This window comes from Miscanthus floridulus, chromosome 2, assembly GCF_019320115.1.
Source record: "Miscanthus floridulus cultivar M001 chromosome 2, ASM1932011v1, whole genome shotgun sequence".
NCBI classification, from domain to species: Eukaryota; Viridiplantae; Streptophyta; class Magnoliopsida; order Poales; family Poaceae; genus Miscanthus; species Miscanthus floridulus.
In genome coordinates, this window is record NC_089581.1 from 126,606,694 (window position 1) to 126,620,850 (window position 14,157).

At 44.9% G+C, this 14,157-nt stretch overlaps 2 protein-coding genes and 1 non-coding gene across 3 annotated transcripts; 1 reads left to right on the forward strand and 2 right to left on the reverse strand.

Annotated features, from left to right (window-relative positions):
* The first annotated feature begins 1,307 nt into the window (after positions 1–1,307).
* On the forward strand, positions 1,308–1,872 carry LOC136539611 (metallothionein-like protein 1A). The gene is made up of 2 exons (XM_066531568.1): positions 1,308–1,431; positions 1,623–1,872. The coding sequence occupies exons 1-2, from the start codon at positions 1,379–1,381 to the stop codon at positions 1,798–1,800; spliced, it is 231 nt and encodes a 76-aa protein (XP_066387665.1). The 5' UTR covers positions 1,308–1,378; the 3' UTR covers positions 1,801–1,872.
* Positions 1,873–2,774: 902 nt separating this feature from the next.
* On the reverse strand, positions 2,775–6,971 carry LOC136537033 (uncharacterized). The gene is made up of 4 exons (XM_066529133.1): positions 5,903–6,971; positions 4,443–4,597; positions 3,788–3,938; positions 2,775–3,514 (listed from the first exon to the last, which is right to left on the reverse strand). Exons 1-4 carry the CDS (start codon positions 6,969–6,971, stop codon positions 2,775–2,777), a joined length of 2,115 nt encoding a protein of 704 aa, XP_066385230.1.
* Positions 6,332–6,470, reverse strand: LOC136541057 (small nucleolar RNA Z247). Its single transcript, XR_010780162.1, has one exon. It is a non-coding gene; the product is annotated as a small nucleolar RNA Z247 (small nucleolar RNA).
* Positions 6,972–14,157: the final 7,186 nt, after the last annotated feature.

A 14,157-nucleotide genomic window follows, 5' to 3' on the forward strand; every position in this document is an offset into this window, starting at 1 on the left:
TCATCAAAACAGAAATCGCCGTCTAGATTACTAATGTGCTGGGTGCGATGGCATTTCCTTATTGCTAGGTTGCATTCTATCGATGATTGATCGAGGAAATAGAAAAGAATTGAAGTACTTGTTTGCATGCATAGTTGTTGCATTTATAAAGTATAGATATTTCTAACCGGTAGCTAGTATATATATACTCCCTTTCGTCTCAAATTACAAGTCATTTCAATTTTTGTGAAGAGTCAAAGTATCTCAAATTTGACTAAATTTATATAATAAAATAATAATATTTATGATACCAAATAAGTCTCATTAGATTCTTCATTATTATATTTTCGTAGTATATATACTTATTTGATGTCATAAGTTTTTGGTCACATTTGAGATGCCTTGACTCTCCAAGATTACTGGAATGACTTATAATTTGTGACAGAGGGAGTATTTGCTATTGTAAGTGTTTTTGGATGTAGCAAGTGTATCAAGGAATAATCATTGTAACAAGTATATCCTTGAACAAAATAGTTTGCTTTAATTCTAAAAAAATAGTTTGCTTTAATATGGGGGCAGAGGAAATTTTGAGAAGGAACCGATCAATCAAAGAAGACACGTTCCTTGCCGGCTAGAGGTCGGTGCAGAATAGTGGCCTCTTATAGCATCTCCAGCAACAGGAGAAAACTCCAACCCAAAAAACTAGTTATTGGAGGAGATACAAAACATGTTTTAGAATTTTGAAGGTCTTATCCCTAGCAAAACGAGAAAATCCAATCCTGAATGAGAAAATAGTGTATTGGGGGAGAAGAGGTCTCCCCTCTATTTGAGGGGTGGGAGTTATGATTTGAGGGCCTTAGAGAATTTTTTTCTCATTACGGTTAGGTTTAGGGAACTGCGGGAGCTATAAGATCTTTAAAATAACAATTTTTTCTTATTGGGGTTATGAAAGAGGACCGCTGGAGATGCTCTTAGTTATTAGGTCTTGCATCGATCCTAAAAGTAAAATAAAATTATGGTGTGTCAAATGTCCGTCAGATAAGAGCCAAAGGGAAGACAACGCCTTAGTTTGCTTATTGTTGTGATTTATTACTGGCATTATTAGTTTGCACTATATCCGTTTTTTTTAAAAAAATGGAATTTTTGGGACGGAAGTTGTAATAGTACTAGACAACCGCTGCGCGAATCTTTTGCAATAGATTATTACGGTAACTTCAATGCGTGCCTATTTGGCTGCATGCCTGCATCCACGTATTCGTGTATCGATGGAGTGCTATAAAAACCAGTGTTGGGGTCCAGTGTGCTCATCAACCAATTCAAAGCTCTTCTTCTGCTTCCTGCTTTGAGATTCTTGAGCTAGCTAGTTGTCTGTCTGTTCCAAACAACAACTCGATCGAGGATGTCTTGCAGCTGCGGATCAAGCTGCAGCTGCGGCTCGAGCTGCAAGTGCAGGTACGGCTGTTTTTTTTCATAATTTCTCTCTTGAAAATTACTCCTAACTAGTAGCTAGTACAAGTGACTTTGATCCTGTCGCGGCTCGTGCGTCCTCCCTGTGGATTAATTGTACGTACGTGATGATTAATAACAAGAGAAGAGACTATTAATTAGTTAATTAATTATATACATGGCGTTGGCTTTTGCAGCAAGATGTACCCTGACCTGGAGGAGAAGAGCGGCGGCGGCGCTCAGGCCAGCGTCGTCGTCCTCGGCGTTGCCCCTGAGAAGAAGGCGGCGCAGTTTGAGGCGGCGGACGAGTCCGGCGAGGCCGCCCACGGCTGCAGCTGTGGCAACAGCTGCAAGTGCAACCCCTGCAACTGCTGAGGACCACCTTGTTTCCGGAGGGCTGGGGGTGCGCGGCATGCATGCCTATATATCACTGTTACTATCTGCTTGTGCTGCTTATTGTGTCATGTCAACAATAAAGGATGAGCCATCGTCTGGTCTGGTCTGGCTCTCCACCATGCATGCGCCTGCCCCCCTGCTGTGTGTCCCGTCTTGCGTGCCCTTGTGCTTGTGTTGGTGTATGTGATCGTATAGCATCGTTACAAACCATGCATGCATATATACATCTCTGATCTCTGTCTGTCAGTGTGTACATGTGCCTGTGTCTCTGTAACGATCGGTTCACAGTGATGAATATATAAATATATACTGGTTTGCTAAGCCTTATTTTTATTTTAATTCTAAAAATATATATTTTTACTATATGTATCACGATGTAATGTATATATAGGTGTGTAGCAAAAGAATTATGTGCCTCAGAAAACTAGAATGATTTATAATTTAGAACCGAAGGAGTATAAGAAAAAAAATAATGTCACTGAAGGAGTATAAGGTGTAAAGATGAGGGAACGAGTTGCCCTATTAGGGTCTCGGTTACATGTTATATAAGATGGGAATCGCCCCCATCGTGGCATGTACATCAAGGTGAATGCAGTTACAAACAGATTGAAGATCATATCTAACCTATCAACTAACTTGAGCTACAAGCTAGGAGATCTACAATAGAAAATATCTAGAGCTATCACGTGTACCGTGAGTACAAGATCCTTATCATTTTACATCCCTCCGCAATCTCAGCCACTAACACTTGTGAAGTTGAGATTGTTTCTAAACTGTCGAAGCTTAACCACAGGAAGTGATTCAGTGAATCCATCCGCAACTTGATCACCAGAATTAATGAACCTTATGTCTAACAATTTTTGTGCTACTCTCTCCCGAACAAAGTGAAAATCAATCTCAATATGCTTGGTTCTTGCATGGAATATGGGATTTGCCGAGAGATATTTAGCACCCTAGTTATCACACCAAAGCCGAGCCATAGAAGGATGAGGAACATGCAATTCAACCAATAGCTTCTGGATCCACACCATCTCTGCAGTGGCATTTGCTAATGCCTTGTACTCAGCTTCAGTGCTTGATCTTGACACCGTTGGTTGCTTCCTGGCTGTCCAAGAGATGAGATTATTCCCTAGAAACACCACAAAGCCTCCTATTGATCTCCTGTCATCAACACATCCTGCCCAATCTGCATCTGAGAATGCACTAACAAGCATAGATTTAGATGGCCCAATCTTCAACCCAAGACGAATTGTTCCCTTTACATACCTCAGGATCCGTTTAACAGCGCTCCAATGGACCGAGGTTGGTGCATGCAGGAATTGACATACCTTATTCACAACAAAGCTAATATCAGGCCTAGTCAATGTTAAATATTGTAAGGCACCAACCAAGCTTCTATACCAAGTAGAATCTTCCGGCCCAAGCTTGACACCATCTAAGACACTCAGCTTCTCTATGCTTGACAAAGGTGTGTCTACAGGTTTACACTTGTTCATGCCAGACCGAGCAAGAACATCAGAGGCATACCGTTCTTGAGAGAGCACAAGACCTCCTTGCTTCCTTTTAACTTCAATACCCAAGAAGTAATGCAGATCACCCAAATCCTTCAGGGCAAATTCTTGTTGCAAATCTTGTAGTAATGCATTGGTTGCATCTTGGGAGGAGCTAGCCACGATGATGTCATCCACATACACTAGAACAAACAAGCTGTGACCTCATTTGTTGTTGTAGAAAAGAGAGGTGTCGGATTTAGACGGAGTAAAGCCTAACGTCTGCAATTTTCCTGAGAGCCGGGCATGCCACGCCCGAGGTGCCTGCTTCAAACCATAGAGGGCTTTGTCTAGCTTACACACATAATTAGGACGCTTCTTATCAATATACCCTGGCGGCTGTCTCATGTAAACTTCTTCCTCCAAAACCCCATGAAGAAAGGCATTTTGAACATCTAGTTGACGAAGAGACCAACCTCTTGAAACTGCAACAGATAAGACCAACCTTATAGTCGTTGCCTTGACTACAGGACTAAATGTGTCCTCGTAGTCAATACCATAGCGTTGCTTGAAGCCTTTGGCAACCAAACGCGCCTTGTATCGGTCAATAGACCCATCTGACCTTTTCTTCATTTTGTAAACCCATTTGCAATCAATGATATTTTTGCCTTGAGACAGTGGAACCAGATGCCATGTATTGTTCTATTGAAGGGCATGATACTCGGCATCCATAGCTGAAACCCAATTCTTGTCTTGCAACGCTTCACGAACCATGGCTGGCTCACTTGTATCAGTGGTAGAGGTCATGCACCACCTAACAGTGCCGTCGGTGTAGATCTTGGGCTTTGTCACCCCAGCTTGAAGCCGTGTGCCATGTACACGCTGAGGCTCCACAGAACTGGGCGTAGAAGATGAAGCCACAACGGAGGTAGCCGGAGCCGCAAGGGATCCGATCAGAGGATCCACCTCGGGCAGAGCAGCAGACAAGGCACCCCCGCTTGGATCACTATGCGCCACCACACCTGGCACACTGGAGAGCGATTCGGCATGAGTCGATGTAGAAGATCCACCGGGAACCGGAGACAGCGCCCCACCCGCATGAGCACCCGACACCTACAACTGTTGGGGCACCTGATCCAAGGCTGATGCAGCAGCGGTCACCAGAGAAGCAGCATTGACCCCCGTGCTGCCACCACCGGGGGAGCACATGAAATATGGGCCATTGCTATGGCTGTTTGCAGCACCGCTTTCACCAAAATGTTGCCCTTTTTGCATTGGATTTGATCCTGCACTTGATGAATGGTTAGACAGCATGGTAGGACTCGACACCAAGTCATGTACTGATACGTTCCCAAGAGATGGATTTAGAAGTATATCGAGTAATAGATCGAGCTTGGTTCTCAACCGAGCACCCGCATTTGGATGCATAGAGGCAAATGGAAACACGGTTTCATCAAAAACAACATCCCGTGAGATATATACTCGTCCTTGCGACGGATCTAGACATTTATACCCCTTATGTTTATCACTATAGCCAAGAAAGACACATGGTTTGGATCTAAATTGGAGTTTCTTCCCATTATAGGGACGCAAATTTGGCCAGCAAGCACAGCCGAATGTACGAAGGAAACTGTAATCAGGTTGTTGATCAAACAGGCGAACAAAAGGTGTGTCATTGTCTATGACTTTGGAGAGCAACCGATTGATTAGGAAGACTGCCGTAAGGAATGCCTCGTCCCAAAACTTCAGAGGCATGAATGAATGAGCTAGAAGAGAGAGTCCAACCTCAACTATATGCCTATGTTTTCTCTTGGCAGCTCCATTTTGTTGGTGTGCGTGCGTGCACAAAACAAGATGAGTGATGCCAACACGTTTGAAGAATGAGTTGAGAGCTTGATACTCCCCACCCCAATCGGTTTGAATAGCCTTGATCTTTCGATTAAATCTACGCTCAACAAGGTGTTGGAAATCTTGGAAACATTGAAAAACCTCCGATTCATGACGCAAGAGATATAACCAAACAAACTTACTATGATCATCAATGAAACTCACATAATAATTGTGGCGGCCAACCGAAGTTGGCGCAGGACCCCAAACGTCTAAAAAAACAAGATCAAGAGGGCTAGCTGACCTGCTAGTCGATTTTGGATACGGTAACTGATGGCTTTTGCCAAGTTGATAGCCATTACACACATGTTTATTGGACTCCTTTGAAAAAGAAATACTGTGGCGGCTAAGCACCTACCTAACTACTGGTGTAGAAGCATGACCTAGCCTATTGTGCCACATAGACTCGGACGACTTGGTGACGCTATAGGCTTCTTTATTCTCTGATGACGATTGGCTACGGAAAGGGAGCAAAGGGTACAGGCCTCGTTCACATCTGCCTTGATGAAGAATTTTCTTCGTCGCCTGTTTCTTGATTAAAAAATGAGTAGGATGAAATTCAACGAAGACATTATTGTCATGTGTAAGACGCTGAACTGAAACTATATTCTTTTGGGCCTTTGGTACATGAAGGATATTGCGTAAATAAATGGAGCTAGATGGGGAACGCAAAGTACGATGACCGATGTGAGTAATTTCCATACCATTCCTGTTGGCGGTGTGCACTTGATCACCACCACTGTAGCGCTCCCTGGTCATGAGCTTCTCTAGCTCAGATGTGATGTGGTCAGTGGCTCCACTGTACACGTACCAGTTGGTGTCAACGCCATATGAAGTGGTTGCCAACGATGCCGACTTCTGTGGAGGTCCTTGGTACCTTTCATCATAGCGCTTGTAGCACTTGGCCGCGCCATGGCCCTCCTTGCCACATACCTGGCAAATGAGGCCAGCATGGAAATTGGAGGAGCGGCCACTGTTGCGACCCCCTCTGCCTCCACGATTGAAGCCACCACGACTTCCTCCACCCCCGCGATTTCCACCGCGGAAGTTGTTGTCGTTGCTGTGACCTCCCTTGGCAACCATGTTGGCTGATGACTGATAGCCACCACCGCCATTCTTCATCTCCATCCTGGACTCAAAGCTTGTAAGTTGGGTAAAAAGTTCCCCAACAGAGATTGGTTTGATGCGTGCTGCCACTGCCGCGACAACCGCATCATACTCACGGTCTAGACCCAAGAGAATGTAGGAGATAGGTTCTTCATCTTTGAGCTTGCGACCAGCAGCAGCCATTTCATCTGCATAGCCTTTCATCTTGATGAAGAACTCACTGATTGATGACGTCCCTTTGGACGCATTGGCCAAGGCCATCCGCGTGCTGATGATGCGTGCACGGGATTGAGATGCAAACATTGCTTCGATTGCATCCCATGCTTGCTTGGCGGTGACCACCGTAGTGGGAACTTGCTCCGAGATCTCCTTTGACAGAGATGTCAGGAGAAAACTCAGGACCGTCTGGTCCTTAGCCACCCATGACTCATAGTCAGGGTTAGCCTCCATGTCACCCTTCTTGTCATCCGACTTGGCCTCTAGGAACGGTGATGGTGGGTTGGAGTTGGGGCCGATGAAGGAGAAGAGCTGCGCTCCCTTGAGCGCTGATGAGACTTGCAGTTTCCACATCGGGAAGTTCTTCCGATCCAGCTTCTCTGTCATGGAGAAGATGAAGGAGATGATCGACGACGCACTGGACAATGATGAGGCAAGTTGGAACACCATGAGGTTTCCCCATGTGGAGTTTTGACGGCTCTGGTACCATGTAAAGATGAGGGAACGAGTTGCCCTATTAGGGTCTCGGTTACATGTTATATAAGATGGGAATCGCCCCCATCGTGGCATGTACATCAAGGTGAATGCAGTTACAACAGATTGAAAATCATATCTATCCTATCAACTAACTTGAGCTACAAGCTAGGAGATCTACAACAGAAAATATCTAGAGCTATCACGTGTACCGTGAGTACAAGATCCTTATCATTTTACATAAGGAACTGTTATGTGTTTGTGTGTATCACTTACTATATATGTAGCCTGTAGGATCAGGATCAGGTCCTCAAGCCAAGAAAGAAAGGATATCTGGTACTAAGGGCAGGAAGGAAGGATATGCACATCAAAACAAGTGATGATGCGTGCAAATTGATGCATTAATTACTCTCTGCTGATAAATGATGCTATCCTCTCATCCTACTCCGGTCGATCGCAACCAAGCCATGTCTCTTGATCTTCTCCACCTAGCCACATGACACCATGTCATGTCTCATACACAAAGCTCCTTGATCACAACTAATTGAGCTTTGCATGCAAGAAATCCAAGCCACTCCACCACCATGGCTAGCTCAAGTTGCTCACACTAGTGTACCTTGGACTAATCGCATGTGTATCTCAACATAAACACATATTAGTCCACTTAGGTTGTCACTTAATTATCAAAACCAAAGAAGGACCTTTTAGCGGTGATGATTACTTTGCAACACTTACGTTGATCAGGCGGGAGATGTTAGTGTTTGGTTTCAGGAGGCCAGTCACATCGGATGGAATGATGTGCGAGTAACCAATCCACCAAGACCACATACTTGGCCTATGACAACATCTCTACCAAGATTGAAGCAAGAAAATCTCTTCCTTCCCCTTCCAATCTATGCACTTGTAAACTCTACCCCTTAGGCCTTGTTTGGATGCGCATGTATTCATCCCAATCCACATGTGTTGAAGTGGATTAGAGTGAAATTAAACTAAGTTTTATTCCAATCCACTCCAACACATGTGTATTGACGTGGATACACATGCATCCAAACAAGGCCTTAGGCTATATAAGGGGTATTGGGAGACCCAACAGTGCCACAACAACACATAATAGTCGCAATTCATAGAAGCAAGCAACACAAACATGCCCTCTTATAACACACCCCTACCCAAAGTTGGATCACTCGGGTCACACAACAAACTCTAGCTGCTGCCCACTAGACATAGGCTCCATACCCCGAACTAGTATAATTCTCTTTTGTCTCGTATGCTAGCCCATTGAGATCCTGTATGTGACACAAAATTTTACTTGCCGCTGGTCGAAACACCAACAATGACAGACTACGATTAGTTGAAAGGGGAGGAGTTAGAATGAGAAAATGGAAACAAGAGAAATGAGTGGAGATTTCCAAAGGCTTTAGGGGCCTATTTGAAAAATAGTTGAGCTTTTTCATTTTCTCTTTTCTGAAAATAATGTAAATTGGCTGCTAATTATTCAATATATATAGAATGAAAATAAAGCCCAAAAACAGTAGAGTAAACTTTTTAGACTTGTGTTTCTGTTGTTTTATTTATATATATAGGCAGTATAACTCATCCAAAACTTATGAAATTTGGATAGAATGTGAGAAGCTTTGGATACTGTGTTGTAGTAAAAAATTCCAACATAGTATAAATTTATAATAGTTTTATTACCATTCTTGCTCGTTTAATACTTTAAAAATGGTTACTTTATTCTAAAAAAATGTAAAATGCACTCTTCTCAAAATCATTGATTAACATGATGTTTGGCAAAAATAATACCTTGTTGATTTTTTAAAGAAAAAGTCAGTTTGAAGTAAACTAGCTACATTAGTTTTTGCCTCATAATAATTTTATGTTTAGTTAGTAAGATAATTACATAATAATTAGTTGCTGTTCGGACAGTGTTTTAAGGTCTCTAAAATAGTAGGGTGTCATACTTAATCATAACTCAACTTATTTTATGTAGTTTATGTTAGTTCTAGGTAAAATCCTTGGTTAATTAATTAATCTACTTTTTTGTAAATAAATAATCTAATGAACCTCACACTTCACCAAGTATGTTTTGGGGTATTCAGAGTGAACTTAACTCACGTTGTCAACTTGGTTTCTTGTATTCCTCATCATGCATTGCATTGCACATACATGTGGCATGCTGCATATTTTGCATTGTGCGCGACAAGCACGGCAGTAGGTTTATACTCCATTTCCTCTTCTCATTTGTTTGGCTTGCTAGAATTGGAAGTAAGTCCCATCGATACAAAACTTATGTTGCTTCAAAATATCTCTAGTTCGTTCTACAACAATTTCTAGGGAGCTTTAAACTATCATTTCCAATATTACTATTCAATCTTATCATTAATACACAGGCACACTTTAGAAAATATTAATTGAGAGCAGGTGGGTTGTTTATTTGCCTCCATAATTGTTGTTCCCGCTCTAGAAATGAGTAATGTTGATCGGACATATGTAGTTCCTAAAAATAGCTACCATACTTGAATAAAATTGAGGGCCTTCGGAGAGTTAGATTATGCTTATGCGTTCCCTATAAAATTGAGGCTACGCAGGATACTTCTTATATTCTTTCTTCTTCATCACCTCTGGATACGAGTTCTTCTTTCTTCTTCATCACCCCTGGATACGAGTTCTTCTTTCTTCTTCATCACCCCTGGATACGAGTTCATCTGAGGTACAAGAGCCTTTTTCCTCAATCTTATCTATGTACTTGAAATATTTAGATTCTATGTGCATCTCTCTCTCTCTCTCTCTCTCTCTCTCTCTCTGTCCCATGGACATGGGATAATCGATGTCCAACCCATGACATCTATGTTATTGTTCATCTTTTTGTGTATTTTAGAACCAAAACAAATGATTGAAAATCCCCTTCTATGTTAGAACATTTTTGTTTATGAACCGAACAAGTTTAAACATGCTCCCTATACTATCCTCCACTAATTGTTACTACACTCATAAGTGAACTTCGCCATTTCTTCCTTTGAATTCACTACGGGAGAAGCAAAATTTGTCGAGTGCCGCATGCTTTGCCGAGTGCCGAAAATAGGCACTCGGCAAAGCCACTCTTTGCCTAGTGTTGCACTCGGCAAAGAGTGGCTTTGCCGAGTGCCGCAGCGTGCCCGGCGCTTAGGCAAAGCACGCCACTCGGTAAAGGCACTCTTTGCCGAGCACAACACTCGGCAAAGAGCACACTCGGCAAAATGCCCGTCAGTTGCCCGCCTATCCCGCCCACGCCGTTACCATCTTTAAAAAAAATGTTTACCGAGCGCTTAACCTGACACTCGGCAAAGAGGCCCTTTGCCGAGTGCTGCGGCCTGGCACTCGGCAAAGACCCTCTTTGCCGAGTGTCAGGCATGGCACTCGGCAAAGTATTTTTGTTTTTTTTAATTTTGATTTCAAATTTTTTTGTAGACCTTATCTATTGTTTACAAGCACATGTTAAAATTTGGGACCTTTTTATAACATGTTAGAAAAAATGCAAGTAAACAAAATTAATTCAAGAAATATAGCAAAAAGTTATAAAAAGGTCCCAAATTTTAACATGTGCTTGTAAACAATAGATAAGGTCTAAAAAAAATTTGAAATCAAAATTAAAAAAAAAAACAAAAATACTTTGCCGAGTGTCATGCCTAACACTCGGCAAAGAGGGCCTTTGCCGAGTGCCAGGCCGCAACACTCGGCAAAGGATATTTTGAAAAAAAAATCCCTTCTGGAATAAGGGCCCACGGCCCATCCTCCTCCAACCCTTCCTCATTCACGCTCGCCCCTCACCCGCGCCAGCGCCGCCACCACCACTCCCGCCGCCGCACCGGCCACCGCGCCCCATGCCGCCCATGCCCGCGCCCCACGTCCCCCCGCCCACACCACCGCGCCCCACGCCGCCTGGCCTCGCCGCCCCAGCCCGCGCCGCCCCTCGGCGGCCGGCCCCGCCCCCATGCCTCCCCAGCCCGCGCCGCCGCCCCGGCGACGCCCCGGGCCCGCACCGCCCCTCGGCGGCTGTCCCTACAGAGAGGAGGAGGAGCCCGGCCACGGTGCCCTACCCCTGGTCTGGCCGTCCCTGCAGAGAGGAGGTGGAGGGGAGAAAGAGAAGGGGAGGAGGAGAAGGGAGGTGGGAGGAGAAGGAGAAGGGAGAAGGAAGAAGGAGAAGGGAGGAGAAGGAGAAGGGAGGAGGAAGAAGGAGAAGGGAGGAGGAAGAGTAATGGAGACGGGGATCCCGATCTTCCGTCAGGTGATGGTAACTATCGTTGTGGCGGAGAATGACACACCGATCCAGCTTCAGATCGAAAGATCGAACCCTGCAATCTTAGCACCACAGCTCCTCTGGTTATCAACTAAGTCACGGACCAGGTTGACCTCGCCAAGAAGGCTAATCCCTACCTGCGCAACGAAGAACACAAGCAAGAACAAGAAAGAACGCAACCAAATTGCAGATGAAAGATTAATCTCACGAGTTGGGGTCTCACAAACCGAAGAACGGCGAAACTGTTTCTTGACAGAATAATCTAAGCAAAACCTAAACCCTAAAGTAGGTGGTGGCTACTGATTATATAGCCTAAGTGATGTCCAAGGATCCCTCTTCACGTCCTAAAGGTGTCCCAACACGTTACAAGGCCCAACGGCCCAAAAGAAGGTGTCGCAGCACCCTGACAGATTCTGGACGCTGACTTGTTTCAACGATTCCCGTTGATTCCGAAGATCTTTTGATGTGAAACCACTTGTATTGGCTTTCTTATCAAATTATCTTTCCATCCATATGTGGATCATCAAAAACGGAGTTCGGATGCATCCTGGGCGTCCATTTTATTGCAGACTAGTCCTGATGGCCGAGGCAGACTCGAACTCGGATTGGACTGGGCCTCTGGCTTGGCTTGGACGTCCTTGCTGGCCTCCTAAGGTGATGGCCAAGGAGGAGGACGTCCAAGGCCATCTCTTAGGTGTTCTCTATCTTCTTGGGGCGTGCTCCAACTTGGGCCTGGGTCCCAAGGATGTCTAACAAGCCCATGACGACAGTGTAGCTCCCGCCAGAAATAGTGACAGAATATATTGGTGATTTGGAGGCCTTGCCGACATGATATTGAGATAGGACCAGATCTATTTGAAAGCTTATCAAACAAGCTTTCCATCAAGTGCTCATTGACCTCGATCACACTCCGTATGGATGAGTTATGGCCTTCCCAATAAGGCACTGTCGGGCTGCCGACGAACCAAAAGTTCAACTTTGATGAACTTCCATTATGAAACACATTTGAACCTACAATCAAATAGTGACATGTACATGTGGAACCAAGTGAATTATAACCAAAGCCACTATGCAAATGTAGAAATGAGCGCACCTTATAATCATTGTTCGTATCCGAAGGTGCCATGTCCTCATCAAAGAGGAAGAAGAAGGAGAAGGGAGGAAGGAGGAAGAAGAAGGAGGAGGAAGAAGAAGGAGAAGGGGGGAAGGAGGAGACGGACCTCGGTCCGACGACCGTTCATGCCATTCATCGACGACGTTCGTCCACTCCGTCGTCCCCGCACATCGCCGTTCATCCACGCCATCGTCCCCGTCCCTCGCTGGAGAAAAGGTAAAGGCTCCAGGGGTGTTGGCCTTGGTGCCATTTATGTGTTGACGGCCTTCGTGCCGAGTTTGTATATGTGTGGGCCATCATGCCCCAAATGTGGACGTCGGCCATCGTGCTGGCTTTTTCTTGCAGGTTTTGGAAACCTCCCCGTACAGGGGAGGTTCTACCGAATTTTTCAAGTAATAGTGATGTGTTTCTTCTTTTGCAGAGCAGGAGCTGTCGAAGGGGACCCAGAGCACCTCGGTGATCCTGATCGTCTTCATCGGCGCTGCGGTCATGCCTGCACTGCTTCATCTCACCACTGCACCGACTCGCCACTACGCCGCTAGCCTTTCTCCACCGCCACCCTAGGTATAATGGACCTCTCTTGCTTACAGTTGTCGTACATAACCCAGTTAGGCGTCACCTGTCCAAAATAGATACGGTTGGAGGTATGCAGATCTTTGCATATCTATGACCGTATCTGTTTCGGATTGTCCATGTTTTTTGGACAGCCCGTGGATGCGTAGATGGGTTAGTTTCCATGTTCTGCTTGGATTCGAGACAGAGTTTTGGCACCACCTCCCTATTGTTCTCTAGATACAGACTCTCCCTTCCAGGATGTGTATCGGGAGAACAGCAGGGAGGTGCTACCGAAATTCTATCTCGGATCAGAGTCGAGCATGGAAACTAACCTCATCTATACATCCGCGGGTGGGATTAGGACCTATCCTCACCTATTAGACAGCAGGCACACTATGCAGATGCAACATGGAGAACCGTGTGTATATGATATTGCTCCGTTATGTGTATATGCTAGAGGATGGAGAACCATGAGTGGATGTACATGGGATGCCCAAGTCAGGCTCAAATCACCCGTGAATGGATGGATAAGACTGATAAATTCTTGGACCATGCATTTAAGGAAGCTAAGGGAGCGAGAGACATGTTCTGTCCCTGCAGCGATTATGAAAACAAGAAAAGAAAAACAAGGGAAGTCATGATAAAGCATCTTTGCAAGTTTGGATTTGTGCCAAACTATACCCAGTGGGTGTACCATGGTGAAGCCTATCGTCCTAGAGAGGAGGTCGTGAGACAACGCTTGGAGGCATTTGATGGTGATGGCAGGGTAGAAGGATGGTTAGGTGACTATGAGGATGCAATGTTCGCTAAAAGACCTCCGGAGGTCGAGCAGGAGGATGAGGAGGAGGAGCCAGAGCCAAGCGCTAAGGCGTTCTTGGCCATGTTGGAATCGGCACAGAAGTTCCTACATGAGAAGACAACAGTTTCTCAACGGGATGCCATTGGGCGCCTACTAGGGTTGAAGTCCTAGCATAACATGACTCGAGCCTGCTTCGATGCTATGATGGCAATTATTAGGGATTTGCTTCCGGAGGGTCATCATCTGCTGAGCAGCTTGTACGAGTCAACAAGACTTCTTCGGGCACTGAAGATGCCGTATGAGCAGATACATTGTTGTCCAAAGGGGCGCATTCTATTTAGGAAAGATCACAAGGATGCAAAGTACTGTCCAAAGTGTAAATCCTCTAGGTATGTGGAGGTAGACAAAGGTGATGGCA